The 17622-nt window shown below is 34.5% G+C and overlaps 1 protein-coding gene across 24 annotated transcripts in view; it reads left to right on the top strand.

The window, feature by feature from the left end:
• The first annotated feature begins 941 nt into the window (after positions 1-941).
• The window catches only part of osbpl7 (oxysterol binding protein-like 7), an 18091-nt gene continuing 1410 nt past the window's right edge, over positions 942-17622 (top strand). The window contains exons 1-21 of one of the 24 annotated variants that reach the window (XR_012387562.1): positions 942-1025; positions 3050-3258; positions 3888-4031; positions 4112-4165; positions 4239-4352; positions 4969-5124; positions 5326-5434; positions 5531-5649; positions 7580-7666; positions 7953-7976; positions 8800-8950; positions 9396-9526; positions 11091-11183; positions 11368-11533; positions 12571-12857; positions 14329-14466; positions 14553-14616; positions 14711-14793; positions 14887-15031; positions 15374-15524; positions 17163-17289. Coding sequence is in view for 14 of the 24 variants with exons in the window: in XM_073917569.1 (XP_073773670.1) it covers positions 3139-3258; positions 3888-4031; positions 4112-4165; positions 4239-4352; positions 4969-5124; positions 5326-5434; positions 5531-5649; positions 7580-7666; positions 7953-7976; positions 8800-8950; positions 9396-9526; positions 11091-11183; positions 11368-11533; positions 12571-12857; positions 14329-14466; positions 14553-14616; positions 14711-14789; positions 14887-15031; positions 15374-15524; positions 17163-17289 (2459 nt within the window). In the remaining 10 variants the exon portion in view is untranslated. 24 annotated transcript variants of the gene reach the window in all.

Raw genomic sequence — 17622 nt, 5'->3', positions numbered from 1 at the left:
GATATTTCTGCTTGAAGGCAATATTCAGTGTTTTATCTAGATGTATTTCATGTCAAAAAGTAAAAAGTATTTAAAAGTATTTAAATTAGATGTAAAAGTATTTAAATTAGATGTAAATTCTACCTTTCTAATGATGATTTCAGTGAATCGTGTCATTTTGTAAAATATATAAATAATAGCCACTTTATTCTTTATAATTGTTTTTATAATTGTTAAAAGTCATATATATAAATCATGTTAATATAATAATTAAATGTATTTTTACTACCTACCCTTAATTATTTGGCATTATATGCATATAAAATGTCAAAAGGTCACAAAAATGTTTATTGAAGTGGATTTTAAGTTTAAAACGACAAATTTGCTTGGTAGCCTACATAGAAACTGACTTTTACGAAGAAACCCATTAACAGAAGTGAAAAGTGTGAGAACCCCTGGCTTCATTTACATCAATTAGGCAATGTCAATTTGGTGCCTTAAACGTAAATACATCAAAGGGGATTTAACTGATGTTTAAGTCAAAAACCAGGGGAACATAGCCAAAATAAACAAGATAGTGATCATAGATCCTCAGTGCTAATCTCTGGATTACACACCATGTTCATCAGGTCAGCCCATCTTCATCTTTATAAATCTGGGTTTGCTGCAGAAATTTCATATTTCAACACTGCTCTCTGATTTAAGGACATGTTCACAATAATCTTTCAGGGAAAAAAAACTTTATAAATCCTCTCTCTAAATAAAATGTATTTGGTAATATATAAAACCCAAATAGGGAGTTACCCACTTGAAAATAAGTAGATTTGGAAGTTATCCTGTCTCATTTGGCAGCTCAGTGCTTTCAGCTTTTAATGTATTCTGAAAGGCTGGCTCTCAGTGAAGTTCCTCCTACATGACTGTAATTCCGACAGCTTTTAAGACAATAATACGGATAATGATTTGGCCTGAAGCCTATGGTGGATTTGGAGGATGTTCAGTCACCAGTGAAGGAGAGTTTGAGTGCTGTCTCGCCACACGGTGTTCTGGTATGTACACGGAATAACTGCATTCCCGAGTTTCAGTAGAAAGTGGTTGAACCGGTTGCCAAGTAGCTAGAAGTGACGCACAATTGTACAAATGGGGGAACGTGAAAATCAGACGCAGCGAGGAGCACACAGTTTAGAAATATACCACACGCTGGCCAAGAGCAGGAACCTCAGGTAAGAGCAGGAGTTACAACGTCTACAGAAACTTTGTGAGATTTTTAGACAAATTTTAGAGAAGCAATGGCGATTTGTAGTAGTAAAAATGTGTTTGGAATAATTTTTTTTTTTTGGAATTTTTTTTATTTATTAGTTAATTGGTGAAAATGAGTCGAAAATTTAGGTGGAAAACAATATGTGGTTTTTAGTTGTAGTTGTTTAAATATAATTTTGAGTTTAATATACACTGGCGTTTACACTTGTACTGTTTAATTCAGCGTGTGTTTGTATGATGCGGGAGCCTTGTAAGTTAGGTAACGTTAACCTAATCGCGTAACGTTGACCTTACACGTGGCGACTGTTTATGTTAGTAACGTTACTCAAAATTAATCTTTATAATCTCAGTAGCCTTTATGTGTAATTAAAATTGTAGAGGTTTTAATAATTAAATGTTATTTTAGTTATACAGAGCAAGTCTTTCTGCGTTTTGTTTTTGATCACACCTGATGATGTTTTACGTAATGCTAACCTGCAATAGCCGAATTAATCATCGATGTGCAGCTTCTTTTTTGATTTTAAAGATGTAATTTTCGTATGACGACTAACCTCTCTAAAACATGTGTGCTATTGTTATCCGTTAAATGTGCACCTGACACCGTTTTCCTGAGATTATACATCATATTTACTGTGACCTGTCATCGTGCTCACTGTGAAAATCTATTCAAGCCAATGTCTGCTAAAAAGGGACATCCAAAGCCAATTATCGTAATGACACTAAGCCTCTCCCGTAGAGACTGTGTTAGGCTACTATCCATAAGCATGCGTTACTGCTTATATTGTGCAAAACAGAATGTTCCCTCCAACAAACTAAAACATTATACACCAATTCTTGACTGAATATTCTCTATTACAATTTGTTTATGAATATAACCAATTATATAATCAAATAGTTAATCACTCTCCTTCTAATCCATCTGTTTACAAATTCATATGTTTGGCCTCAATCTTGTGTATTGGGCAGGTATGAGCTAGTCAGAGTTGATGAGACAATAGAAAATTTTTGTAAACATGTTTGGTTTCTGTCACACCTCTCTGATGACATTCCATTCAGCTTACATCTTGAGGAACCAAGTTTTTTTTTTTTTTTTTTTTTTTAGAAATCTCTGTATGTAGTCTATCATATTGCAGTAAAGGTGTTTCCTTGCTCTGTGCCTCACCTTTGCATGTTTTAACTTATGCAATTATAAGTGTATTATTTGCATCATTGTAAACATTTGTTGTGGTCATGTTAAGCTATGTGAAAAGTGTGAGATGATGAAATGGTGTGTCCTCGAAAAGGGCAAATGTTTAAGTCCTGCTCAGGAAGTGTTGTCTGAGGCAGATCCCTGCTGTTAGATAACAGAATTAGATAAGTTTTCCCTGGACACTGTGTTGCTTTTGATTTGTTTACAGCCATTATGCTAGTTACTTTAGCAGTAACTATTTACACCTTAGACTTTTACACATTTTTTAAAGCTTTGTGTTTTTTCACTTAACACTAATTGGAAATGCATTGTCACCATGACACTCTGATTTAGCACATTATTTTTTTTACCCAAAGTAATATATCAATATCAGCATCTAAATCAATATATTTAGATGAATGGAAGTCAGAAAAAAACACACATCTAAAACCCTTGTCAACATGGCTTTCCCCCCAGGCTCATGCAAAATATTTTTACATTTTTTTTTTTTTTTTTAGTTTTCAAAATTGTGTTTGTAACAAAAGCTGGTCTTACTGGTCTAGTTTGACTAACTAACTAATTAATAAGTAATGTTTTCCTTTCTTATAATGCATATGCTAATAATCAAATGTTTGTGTTTTGCAGACATATTGTGCTCTAGTGGACAATGAGAGGAAGTCTCTAGTAGAGCTTATATTTACACAGAGCTTGACTATTAAGTGCAAACTTTCACAATGGACTCAGTGGATCATAATCAGTCCCACATGAGTGGTGTGGAGAAGGTGTCCAGCGGCTGGCAGAAACCCAGTCATTCTAGGAGCAGCAGCACGGCATCTTCACGCCACTCACGTCTGGTTTGTACCATCTACTTGACATCTCTGGACACACATTAATATTAATATTGTATTACATTTGTGTATGCTTATCAGCTCACTTCTTTTATGTGACCTCTCACCTTTTTTATGTCCCATTCATATGACATTGAGACATACACTAATACAGGGTTGGCCAACCCTGTTCCTGGAGAGCCACCTTCCTGCAGATTTCAGTTGCTACCCATATCAAACACACCTGAACCAATTAATTAGGACCTGAACACTACGTGATAATTACAGGCAGGTGTGTTTGATATGGGTTACAACTGAAATCTGCAGGAAGGTGGCTCTTCAGGAACAGGGTTGGCCACCCCTGCACTGATATCTTACAAATATAATATTAATATTTAATGATAAAAACACAATTTCCCTAAATGTACACCTTTGAAGACTTACATGGAATTTATCCTGTGGCTGTTCAAAACCAGTTGCTCAAGAACTATGAACTATACTGTCATATGGTGTGAAAGCCTAACTGACAAGTTTATGTGTCTCAACAAGCTTGATTGTTACATTTTGTTCATTTGGCTTACATGTGACACTTGTTAAAATAGGAAAACGCCCTGTTGTGCTTAACTATGATGCCTTCTTCTTACTCTTTCATATAGAACGTTAAAGACTGGGAGGTAATGGACGATTGTCCAGCAGACTTGACCATAACTGCTGAAAACATTCAGGATGCAAATACTCCAGGAATCTGTGAGGGCTACTTGATGAAAAGGAGAAAGTGGCCTCTTAAAGGCTGGCATAAGGTATTGGAAAAACTGGTGTTCAATGTCATTTTCTGCTGGCACTTGTCGCATTGTGATTCTAACGTTATGCTTTCTTACAGAGATACTTTGTATTGGATAAAGGGATTCTACGATATACAAAAAATCAACATGATGTGAGTATGTGATATTTGTTCATCCACTTGTTTTGGGCTCTTTTAACAATCCGTTATTTATTTTTATCGACAGTTTTCTAGAGGGAAAATGCATGGTTCACTGGATGTCAGCCTTGCAGTTATGTCCGTAAACAAAAAAGCGAGACGCATAGATCTGGATGCTGGAGACAATCTGTATCATTTGAAAGTAAGTCATTTTACAGTTGGCACTGAGTATGCTTGATTAGTTTTCAGAGGCTATACTGTGTCAAATTTAGAAGCATTTGTTAATAGTGACACTGATGGCTGTTAAGTGAATTACAGCCATCATTTACTCATCTCATGTGTTCTAAACCTGTTTGTTTCAATGCCTGTTCAATACAAAAGAAGATATTTTAAGGTAGGTTGGAAGCTGAATGGCTTCCTTAGTATTTGTACCTAGTCAAAGTATAAAATATAAAAAAATATACTAAAAACTTTGGCTTCGCCAAAAAATATAATATACTCATAATTTACTCAATCTCAAATTTATCTAAACCTTGATTCATTTCTGAACACTAAAAAAAGTATTTTGAACAATGTTGTAAATTAGTAGCCATTGACGTCCATAGTACAAAATAAAGGGTAATGGCTGCTAGTTTTTAGCATACTTCAAAACATAATTGTTTTTTGTGTTCAACAATAGAAAGTACCTTAAGCAGGTTTGGAAGAAGTGATGGGTTAGTAAAATGACAGAATTAAAATTTTTAGGTGAATTACCTTTTTAAACAAATGTTTATGCAGATAAAAAATGTTAACTAAACACATTTGACTTTTCATTATAGGCCAAGAGTCAGGATTTATATTTCATATGGGTCACCAAACTGAGCGCCCACAGGATGTATAAAAAGAACGAGGCTGCGCACGTTCACAATGGCTATCTCCAGGTCCTGTCCCATACCAGTAATTTATCTCACAAAACCAGTCCCATGCAGGACATGGTGAGTAAATACGTCTTCTACAGTGACTTCCTGTAGCACTCTAAATCACCAGGGATTAGGACAAAGTGTCCTCACAATTTAAGAACAAGTGGTATTAGCGATTAGACCTTATGTCCTTGATCTGTAAATGCACTCTAATAGATGTTTTGAGTTAATTTGGCTAATGAAAGTTACAAATAAATGTCTTGTGAACAACTCTAGGGCACATCTGGGTCTTCTATGGGTGAAAATCTTCAATATGTAAGTCCTGCTGTTAATGGGAAGGTGTCAGCTTGGCTTCAGACCCAAGAACCAGATTTTTGTGGACAAGGTATTGTGGTGTTATATTGAACACTAGAAAATGTCAATAGTAATATACATGAGAACAAAGAAAGGATTTTAAAATGCCACTTGGGCTGTTTTCCAGAGCTGACACGTTGTCAGATGGAGCTGAATGAGCTGCAACGGCTGGTTCAAAAGTTGAACTCTCTAGAGTCGGGGCAAACTGTCTATAACGGAGACCTCCAGAGAATGATCAGCATGCAGGTTAGTAAAAAAGGAGCCTTTACTTTAATGCAGAGATGCCCAAGCCAGGGCCCGTGGGCCAAAGTTGACCTTTGAATTGGCCCAAAATCCCACCTTAGAAGAAAGAGAAAATAATGGGGATGGATTCGAGATTGTCAATTTAAATTTAATGAAGCCCATTTGTTTGTTTGTTTGTTTGTTTGTTTTATTGTTAAAAGCTAACTGAAATTAAATGTTTCAAATAAATGATGTAAATAAATCAGATATTGTTTAATTGTGTATATACTATCACCTGAAAATGCAGAGGCTTTGTTGAGCAAATCAAGTCAAAGGCAGATTCTACTTGACTGGTGTATTCAACATTAAACTCAGCTGTTAAATAAATGTGATTGTTTTATTACAATAACTTAGCATTTAAACTGCATTAGTTAAAATGATTTAAAGCAATGTTTTAATTTTTTATTTTAAAATATTATGAAATAAATTGGGAAATTATCCATGGCTACTTTAATGTAATATACTTTGGTATATTTACCTGCGGCCCATGGCTCTATATGATATTTGGATTATGGTCCTTTATACAAAGAAGTTTGGGCACCCCTGCTCTAATGACTCTTAAGTAAAGTTTGAACAAGGTCTATTCATGTTAGGTTTTATTGTATGCAATGAGCAGAATTTCACAGAAACAGGATATAGTACAAGTACTTGCATGCATACCCCAACTTTTACGTCTGATAGGTTAAAAAAAAAAGTAAATTAAATAGAACAATGACAAAAATTTTGTACATTTATTGAGACTGTGCTGCTTAAATTTTTAAACAAATGACAAGTACGGTTGCCATATGGCATAGAATATTTAGGTCCAATAAAAAGATGCGGGATGAAGGTTTTTTCCATTTAAACCACGGTGTGAATTACAGCGGGGTTTGGGGGGATTGACCACCCTAATTAACGCTTGATCCTCCCTGAAGGACATCAAAACAAGATGAGTCAGGTTAGCCTGTTAATAGTAAGAATTAGCTTTTTCTGATCTCTGATTTATATCTTAAATTTTATTGATTAAAAATGTATAATATAAATATACATTTGACACCCCCCCATATCGATTCATACCATTGGGAATGCATAATTGTGCCAATCAATAGAAAAAATATGATTCAACAGTCTTAAACTGGCAGTTCTAGAGCACTGAAGCACATCCTGAGTATTCACAAAACATTTTTTTTGTAAAATAGCTGTTTTTATCTGCATGTTGCCTTAAAAAGAAAAAGAAAAATTAGGCATAATTTGTATAGTTTTCAGAGAGTAACCTCTAAAATAGTCACTAAATTTCCCTCAACACTAAAAACATACCAATTTTAATAATAGATGAGATGTCATTTAAATACATTCATAAATTTTATTCACTGAAGCATGCATTACCAAACTACTACCAAAAAAGTTGACCCCCCCCTGCTTGTCAATGTTTAATACGCACCCTGATTTAAACTATATCAATCTTCTGGCTAGTATTGTGCAAATTGACAACATTTTACAATTACAATTGTGTGGATGCTTAGCTGAAAAACAAAATATAACTATTAGGCAAGAGACGATAACTAGTTTTAAGTTTTAAAACTTAAACTAGTAATAGTATAACTAGTTAAGTTTTTTTTCTATACCAAGGTATGGAAAGTCAAGGATTTTTTCCCATGTTTTTATGACTATCAAATTTTTTTTAAATTGGACACAGGGAGGCAGGGATTTTTTATTGGGGTGGCCAAGCATGGGCCGGCAGTTACTTCGGGGTGAATATCGAAACTGGTGGGGGGTCACGGATGAAACCGAGGAGAGGGTAGGGGTTATGAGTGGGTTGCACCCCAAGCTACACTCTAACTCCGCCCCTGATTATATACATATAAGATTGGTCTAGAGCATATATAAAACAGTCATACATCTGTTTGATCCACAGAATCTTTCTCTTGACAAACCCAAAAAGAAATCCGCCAAGATTTTTGGTCACTCGCGCACACTCTCCCGAGTTGAGGGTCTTGGAATGGTGAGACTGCTCATTTTTTCTTTACTTGTATTAGGACATCTTAGATAAAGTCTTGGAAGCAATTTTAATCTTTGTCCACAGGGATTGCCCTCTCATTGGGATTATTCCATGTTTGGAAAGTGTTATGGAATTTCATTCCATGTTCCATAATGTGCAGTGTCATCCCTAAAAATCTCTGTATTTTATTTGAAATACAGTAGACAGGCATTTGTGTTGTGTTGATGTGTAGTAAGCATTAGAGCTTCAAACCCCCCAGTAATTTAGTCAACTGCTTTTTTACATGAAGCCTTTTCGTGGGATTACTAAATCGGTAAGTCAGCACAACACACATTTCCTGTAATTTAAAATATATTATATATCAGGTTGCTAATGCATTCAACCATTTGACGCTATTGCATTTTGCATATTGTGCACTATCATTCAAATGTTTGGGGGCGGTAAGCATCTTATTCTCCCAAGTCTGCATTTATTTGATCCAAGTTGCTGTAAAATGTTATTGAAAACTATTATTACATTAAAATAAAAAGCTATTTTAAACTGTATTTAAAATGTAATGTATTTCTTCTGTGACCGCTGTATTTTTAGGAATCATTAGTGCCACATGATCTTTGAGAAATATTTCTAGTATGTTGAATTGCTACTTTTAAAAACAGCAAATCTATTTTGTCAATGTTGAAAACTATCATGTTGCTAAACAATGTTGTGGAAATTATTATAATTGTTTTTCTTTAATGAATAGAAAGTGAAAGCACTGCATTTGTTAAAAAAATGCATCCTTGATAAATAAGTGTTAATTTCACCTTAAAACCTTTTCTAGTTTTTGTTATTGAAAAGGTTTGAATGATGCTGGATACAGTATAGTGGTGCTTTAAGACCTCTGCACACCAATAACTGTAACGGTGAAGATACATTCTTAAAAGGAATTGTAAATTTGAAATGATGGCAAAATCCACGCCACAACTAATCCATTTTTACAAAAATAGTGTCTGTACATTTACAGTTATTGTTCTTGGTGTGAATATGCCTTTAGTTCCTTGTAAATGTATAGTAGCTTCTAATTGTTACAAGCTTTACATAATTGTTAGAATTACAGTCCTCCCTCATTTTTCTTTCTTGCCAACATATTAACACAGTTATCATCAAGCCAGCTGAACAGTTCATCCCTTTTGGGAACCTCTGTTCCCTCCATTCCCGATTATGTCAGCACTCCGGCAAACTCGCCAGCCTCCACCTCACCCGAGAGCAAGAAACTCCACCAGGACATCTGCTCGATGTCACTGAAAGGTCAGAGAGTCATGCAGTAATTCTGTGTGCGTGTGTGCGTGTGTGTGTGTGTGTGTGTGTGTGTGTGTGTGTGTGTGTGTGTGTGTGTGTGTGCGTGCATGCATGCAATCAAAAAACAAGATGAGAAAAAGGAATAGTTGTCGTCACCCTGAAGTGGTTCCTAACCATTTGAGTTCAAATATTTTGAAGAATGTTGGAAATTTGTTGCCATTGACTTCAATAGTTGGAAATATTTTATAGGGAAGTCAATGGGTTTCAATAAAACATTTTCATATGTGTTCAACAAAAGAAAGAAACTCAAACAGGTTTTAAGCAAATGACAGAGCAGTAAACGCTGACATAGTTTTCATTTTTGGGTGATCTATCCCTTTAAAACTGGTTTGTCCTGCTTGGTGCGTTAGATTGAATGAAGACTGAGGGTCAGATGGTTGTCTTTTCTTTTTAGTTCATGCCTCTCTGCGAACTGCACATGAGGCTCTCGCTCAGGAGCGCCAACGACTGCGGGACACCTGGTCCGGCAGAGACCTTCACCAGAACACCTCTGCCCAGCTCAACAACCTCTGCAGTCTAGCCGAGGTGAGAAGGACTTCTGTTGCTTAGGGAAATGCCCATAGAAATCCCCTGAATGCATGCAAAGAGTAAATTTACTACAGCTTTTCTTGTTTAATCTGCTGTAAAGAATCAAACTAGCTCCTGTTTTAGTTTAAATGATTTAATAGATTGTAATGACACAACACACTGGATTGTCATCTAATCAACTTTAATCCAATAATGTGTAATAATAATTAGTCATACACTGCAAAGATTGTTTTCTTACTTTAGAGTTTTTTTTTCATGTTTGAAGTCCAAATGTATAAAAAGGCTTTTTTTTAGATGAGTAAGCAAATAATCTTTTGTTTTCAGAAATAATTTGTCAAATTAAGTGTCTTGTTTTCATTTTGAAATAATTATTTTTTTACTTAACCAATTAGCAGATTATTTAGCTTTTTTTACCAGAAAAAATTTATTCATTTTGACTTACTGTTTCTGAAAACAATTATTTACATTTTTTCCAGACTAATCAGTTTATCATTTATTTATTTATTTATTTATTTATTTATTTATTTATTTATTCAATACTTTTTTAGCTTAGTAACACTTTTTTATTTTTATTTTCATAGACTTTAATTTAATGGTCAAAGTTTGTTTAATTATTTAATTACTTTCATAATTTCATGAAATATGTTGTTATATTTCTCAAATTACTTATTATAAATTAAAACAAGGAAGACAATTTCAATTAATTATTATTAAGTTTTAAATATATTCATTTTCTTTTTACATTTAACAAATCCATACTAATATACAATAGAGATCAGTTTCTGTCATAATAAATTCAAGTTAAACTAGTCTTTTATGTTGACAGTTTTGTCATGAAGCTTGATCATCTATAGCTGCATTCCAGTCCACTTTTAGACACACTCACTTCCTCGCCGCCATTTTAAAGTGCATTCCACCTGCACATCATGTGAATGTGGGAATTTATCTCGATCCTGTGATTTTGCTAGAGGGAGCAAGTAGTTGCAATCATATTGCATTCTGGGATTTATAGGTGCTGGAGTGGACACCTGAAGCCATCACAACGGTGAATTTCCTAAATGCTGGGACATGTATGGGGCATTCCTTTTAAAGCCATTTAGTTCTTCCAGCCAGTAGTGGACACTTGTGTAACTTAATTAATGATGTATATTTAAAGGAAATGAGATGGAGTGAAAGGCATAAAAATTGGACTGGAATGTAGTCAAAAAGCAACGCCCTTCATTCACACAGACATGCAAAACTAGCTTGAAATGTTTAGTTTGTTTTTAGACCATATTTCTGGTATAATTTTCTGTAGTAATAATAATAATAATAATAATAATAATAATAATAATAATAATAATAATAATAATTATTATTATTATTATTATTATTATTATTATTATTATTATCTGATCAAAGCACACATGAAAAATTATCAAATAGAAATTGACAAATCACTGAGTTGAGAACTTCTGCCATAATAGTCTAGTGCTTTATAGTTTTTAGTGCATTACTTGTTTTGCTTTGCTACATAGTTTTCTTTGTGTGTGTGTGTGTATGTGTATGTGTGTATCTCCAGTTAGATGTTAATTCCCGTCATACCAAAATCCACAAACTCTCCATATCTTCCAACTCCTCGGACGACTCCTTTCGCACTGTGGAACAAAGGAAGGTGTGTCTCTTTCCACCCATAATCCATTCTGTTCCCATTTCCTTTTCTTTACAGGTTAATTGGGTTTCAGCTGCTTTATTTGACTAAAAGGCTCTTTTGTTTGTCATCTTTCAGATTTGTTAGTGTTGTCATGGAATTAAGTGAACAGTTTGTAACTCAACGTGTTTATCTGTGTTTTTCTCAGTCTGTCTCCAGCCGCTGTTCATCTTTTCGTGCACCATCGATTGCAGATTCGGTGGCAGAGTATTTTGACGCGTGTGATGAGCTGAAGTGTGCCAGCTCCTCTGAAATGTCTGATGAGTCTGGTCTGAGTGATGGATCCAGTAATTCAGAGCCCTATGAGGCTCATGGTTAGTGGAAATTCATTTAACTACACCTTAAGCATGAATAATTGAAATGTTAAAATATGTTATTAAATATATTATAATAGTGCGTGTGTATATATAATGATAAATCAGTAAAATAGTATAAAATATAATGCAGCATGGTCTGAGGCAAATTTGGTGGAAATTAGGCTAACAATCTATGGAGAGTTCAGAAAAACAGTTTTTTTTTTTTTTTTACTAATTCAAGATGGTAGACAGGAAGTCGTGTCAATTAGGGAATAAATTATATCAGTGTTCTCTGTAAGATACAAGGAATCTGCAAGACCAGTCGCATGACAATAGACAAACCTATTCTAAAGTTATTAGATAATTTTGTATGTTTTCTATTGATCTATTTTAATTGTTTGTCAGTTTTACCCAGAAGGTGGCTCAGACTGACATAGTTTGTTTAAAGTCAGGTCTAGATCACGCATAATAAGTTTGGTTTCAATACTTCAAATCATTGCAGTGATTCAGCCTGTAATGTCATCTTACAGCATTACATAAAGTTTGCGCATATGCTAAATGACAACAGTTTCATCTATCGACATGATTGCCATAACTTTTGGTCTACATGGTCTAAAGATTGGACCAACAGTCTAGGAGTTAAAAAAATGACTTCAACAAAATCAAAATGGTAGACAGGAAGTTTAGCAGATGATGGCATAATTGATATCAGTGTTGTCGGCTTGACCCAAGGAATTATTTGATCTTTAATATTTCATCAAAATAAGCATATGCAGTCAAAAGTTATTCCCAAATTTTTAAGTTTTAATAAATGTCTTAAAATTTTTGAACCATAGGTGCCTCTGTCACTAAATGTTTATGGTGTGGTCAGTGTGAGGAGACCACAGACCAAAAATTTGGTGTCATTACCTTAAAATATTTTTTCGGGAAATATTAAACAATATTTAAAATGAAAAATACAAACACAAATGACAAGATCTAAATTCTGTACCAACCTCAAAGTTTTGCATTAAATTCTTTGTAACACCATTAACTTTTTCTTATCAATTGAACAGCAATGGCATCTCGCAAATATCGAGCCAGCCTTTCGAAAGCAGCAGCAAAACCGAACACCATCAAGAGCACTGGACGGCGCACGACTCTGCCTGCGGTTTGTCCTGACAACAGCCATGTGGGTCTGATGACGATTCTTTACAACAACATCGGGAAGGATCTGTCCCGGGTCTCCATGCCAGCAGCTCTGAATGAGCCTGTGTGTTTGCTGCAGAGACTCTGTGAGGAGCTGGAATATTCAGACCTGCTGGACACTGCCAATCACACTGATGACCCCTTCCAGAGGATGGTGAGCATAATAGAAGATCTACACTTTCAAAGAGACGACACCCACATCAGATTACATGTACAAAAATTATTTTATAAAAGGGTCTAATGTAATAAGACAAAAGTAAATGATTATATTCTTAAATGTGTATTCTAAAACCCTGCTCTTTAAAAAAAAGCATTGAATATACTTGCGCTTGTTTTTGAAGACACCAAGATTTGTTGATTTTTAACAGTTTTTTTTAATAAAATAAAAGCTACATAAATATTTGTAAGCAACGTAAATATTTTACACTTTTGATTAATTTAATGCATGTTTTCTGAATAAAAATGTTATATAAAAATTATTCAAGCTGACCTCAAACATTTTTTAAAGTAAATTTATACGGATCTAATTGATAATTCTATTATTTCTTCAAACATATAGTATGTTTAAACTTGTGGTTACATCTTTTACATTTTACGTCTTACATCTTTCAACCCAAAATCCTAAATCTGTTAAAATAAAGGTCACATTGAATAACCATGGGACTTTTTTACTCATATTTTAACATTTTATTTTCACAAAAGGAATTAGAATCATTAAAACGGACATTTTACTTTGATTTAAAATTGTGTGCATAGCAATACAGACTTCTCATATTTTGGTTTTTAAGTCATGGTTTCGGTACCATTCGCTATGTGATATGTTCAGTAAAGAAGCACTGTCAAATAAAAATGAAAGAAAAAGCAAAACCCAATGCAAAATGAAAACAATATAGCAAAGATAACATTAAACTGCTTTTCAGGTGTTTCATGTACAGTAGTTGTCAGTTACATAAATTTAAAAATATAATCAAATAACTCTTTATACTGTATATAAGCTAGCTAGCTAGCTATTAAGTTCAAGAGTGATTTAATAAACTTTTTTTGTTTGATTAACATTAAAAACACAGAGAGCAGGAATAAGATGTAGCACAATACATAACCGATTTAATGCCCAAGTTGTAAAGGTAGATCTAATAATCGGTCATAACTAATAGTTTTAGTGTTGAGCAAAATAAAAGTGATATAACCGCACATGTGACTACCACTGAAGATCTGAGAAGTGCTTATCTGAATATCTGAATGAAAGCATATTCAAAAGCACAAGTTTTTTTTTTTTTTTTACTGAACGTATCATAATCCGAAAGCATGACCTAAAACCAAACTGAACAGTGAGAAGTCTGAATTGTTGCACATGTATAGTAGTTAACATTTGAAGTCAATTAAAAAATGTTTTTCAAAATTATCCTGGGACTAGAATGGGTGTTGATCAATAGTTTTGGGACAACTTTAAAAGGTGATGATGCACTTCAAATGTTGACTCCTGTATACATTTGCTGCTTATATTCTAGTATCATTATTATGTTTTTCTGTCAATTATAATCAATTGAATGCATCTTTTCTTAGTTACTAAATGAAGTACTGACTCCAAATCCATTTACTGACCGCAAACATTTGTCTCTGTAAAGGTTTATATTGCTGCTTTTGCTATATCTGGCTATGCCACGGCTCAGTTCCGCAACCGTTACAAACCATTTAACCCAGTGCTGGGAGAGACTTTTGAGTGTATCAGAGAAGACAGAGGATTCCGGTATATTAGCGAACAGGTATATGATCTACACTACTAATCATACATCAGATACGTTTGCTATAAAACAGTTGTTTACACATTATTTGTGTGTGTTTCCCTCAGGTTTCCCATCACCCACCTATATCTGCATGCCATGCAGACTCTGACAATTTCAGCTTCTGGCAGGGTATGTTTTACAGCCGGTGTGATCATTATGTGTTGCATGTCTGAATTTAAATCTCATTCCTTTAACTTTTTCCTTCTTTATTTCCTGAATGCAGACCAGAGATGGAAGAACAAATTTTGGGGCAAATCTTTGGAGATCATGCCAACAGGGATGGTGAACGTGACTCTAAAAAAGCAAGTATCTCTGGCATTGATGCTTTTTAAAAAAAATATTTTTAATTATAGCGTTTAAGCAGTATTCTGATCGGCCTGTCACAAACTGTGCTTTTAGATATGGGGATCACTATGAGTGGAACAAAGTGGTGACATGCATTCACAATGTCCTGAGTCAGCAGCGATACCTCGAGCATTATGGGGAAGTCATTATTCAAAACCTAAACAGCTCCGTCTGCACCTGTAAGATCACATTTGTCAAGGTGAGTAAAAATTTTTTTTTTATACGAATCAAATGTATTTATACATCAAATTTACTGAAGCCATTTTAGTTTGAAGAACTTATTAATTTAAATGTTTATTTGTTATATGTTTAAAATGACTTGTGGTAAATGAAATATGGGTGAAATAATGTTTAATTGACGTTCATTGTAATCAATATATTTATATAAAAATAAAGAAGCTTGCTTATCTGTACATTTTGAAATGTGGACTAAATATAGTGATTTAAAAACTTGCTGCTCATAAAATGTTGTTTATAAGTCCCTATTTTTACATTAAGTCTCTTAACAAATGCAAAAAATCTGTTTTTATTCCTCTCTCAGTCACGTTATTGGGGTGCAGATGCAGCCAGAAATCAAGTGCAGGGTCAAGTTCTTGACCAAACTGGGAATGTTATTCATCGGTTTGGTGGCTTTTGGCATGAAGGAATCTTCTGTGAGACACTACCCGTTCCACAGTGCATCTGGAAGCCAAGTAAGTACACTGAAATAAAATGAGGAAAACTGAAATTTACTAGCAATTTCTGAAAACATCACAGTTAGTTGTAGAGAAATAAAACAAACACATAAGTTGCATCCCAAATGACACAATATTTAATATGCACTGTTGTGGACGAGGAGTTGTTACCCAAAAATGGGCAGTGTGTCAGTGTGAAGATGATCCGGAGTCAGAGATTTAATCAAAGAAGTTTACTGAAGATAGTTTACAGTTTTATCAGAAGAAGCCAACTTCAGCCACTCTATTTACAATCTAACTATTTTGCCGATGATACACAGGGTAATGTATGTATGTGTTAAAACACAGATAGACAATTTCCAAATAGGTACACAGAGGTGGGCTTATATTATTTTCCAAGATATTATGGAGAGCCAACCTCAGACCTGTAAGTATGATTGACAAAAGAATACAGTAGATAATAACAGAACTGTATTCTCAAGACTGAGATTTCCTATGCTCTCAGCCATCTTATCAAAACTAAAAGAATAAACACAGCAGACTTATACCAAGACAGCTTCTCTTATACCAGAATCATTTTAAAGATTTCATTCTTCCAAACAGTAAAATTCACATCTAGTTAACATCTGTTCAAGTAACATCATGCGTCCAGTTCCACATGAGAGGTCTCGGTGACCTTGAAATGACCTGAAGTTCCTGAGGACAAATAACTTGGCATACAGAAAGCAATGAGGGATGACACTAAGGTCATCATATAATCTAGGCCAGGGGTGTACAAACCTGGTCCTGTAGGGCTCTTGCCTGCATATTTCAGTTCCAACTCCAATTCAACACACCTGAACCAGCTAATCAAGCTCTTTCTAGGTATGCTAGAAACTTCCAGGCAGGTGTGTTGGCGTGGCCCTTAAACACACATTCAACATTATTAATAATCATAAAGTCATAAGAAAGAATGTGCGTCAGACAAATGGAACAAAATTGTTTTACTTGATAGAAATTCAAACCATTTCTCAGACAATGTTTAGCACTTTAGCAAATAGTGAGATAATAGACCAAACTGCCAATCAGTACCTGTCATGAGTACGACCGCATTCACCATCAGAAGGCGGTGTGATCCCTCAATGAGGAGAAATTTGCTTTCCCAATCTAAAAAAGTAGAGCCTGATAGCTTCACCCCTTCAGCTATGTGAGCAAATCTGCAACTGTTGAATGCATGAACTAGCCAACATTCCACACTTCTGTTTGGCGGTCGAATGAGTAAAATCATCTGGGTGTTTAAAGTAAACTTTTGAGAATAAACTGAATATTTTAGTGTGAATGCACTACTTATGCTCTTTTGCACATTTACTATTTATCCTACAAAATAGATAACTTGGCATAAATTGCATAAGTATACGATTTGGGAGCACCTATTGAATTAAAGGTAAAAAGTCTTATTAATGACACTTTGCTGATCGATAGTTTTTGTTTTGTTGTTGATGTTGAAAAATAAGTTTTAGAAAGCAATGATTCGTCAGGTCCAAACTCTTCTTTTAAAGCCACCATGAACTGCTGTTTTTACCCAATTATCTTTAATACAAATTATTTCGAATTAGAACAGGACCTTCAAAAAATGTATCATTCTACAGATAAATGGAAAATCGTTTTTCCTTACAGATCCACAGCCAAAGAACTACTTGCTCTACTATGGCTTCTCAAGCTTTGCAATGGAAATGAATGAGCTGGTGCCTGAACTCAAGCCCCTGCTGCCCCCTACAGACACACGCCTGCGCCCTGACCAAAGGTGACACTCCTATCCTTACAGACATCAACCTGTAGGCCTGATGATGATGATTGATTACTATAACAGAATAGTGTTTTGGTTTTATTGAAATATAAAGTCTTCTGTTTTAAAGGACATGTAATATACCCGGTTTACAAGTCTCATGTGTGCTACAATATGTTAGTGTAGTTTGAGATAAAATACATCCATATTACACTTTATTTTGTATGTGTCTCTTTAAATGCTAATTAACTGCAATTCCCGCCTTCCTCAAGAAGAAGCTTTTACAGCTTTTGCTCCGTTACTATGCAGAAGTTCATATAATTGATAAAGAAATTGCATGTGCATCAGTAT

This window comes from Danio rerio, chromosome 12, assembly GCF_049306965.1.
Source record: "Danio rerio strain Tuebingen ecotype United States chromosome 12, GRCz12tu, whole genome shotgun sequence".
Taxonomy (NCBI): Eukaryota; Metazoa; Chordata; class Actinopteri; order Cypriniformes; family Danionidae; genus Danio; species Danio rerio.
Note: the sequence above shows the minus strand (reverse complement) of the source record. Positions and strands in the feature narration are given on the sequence as shown.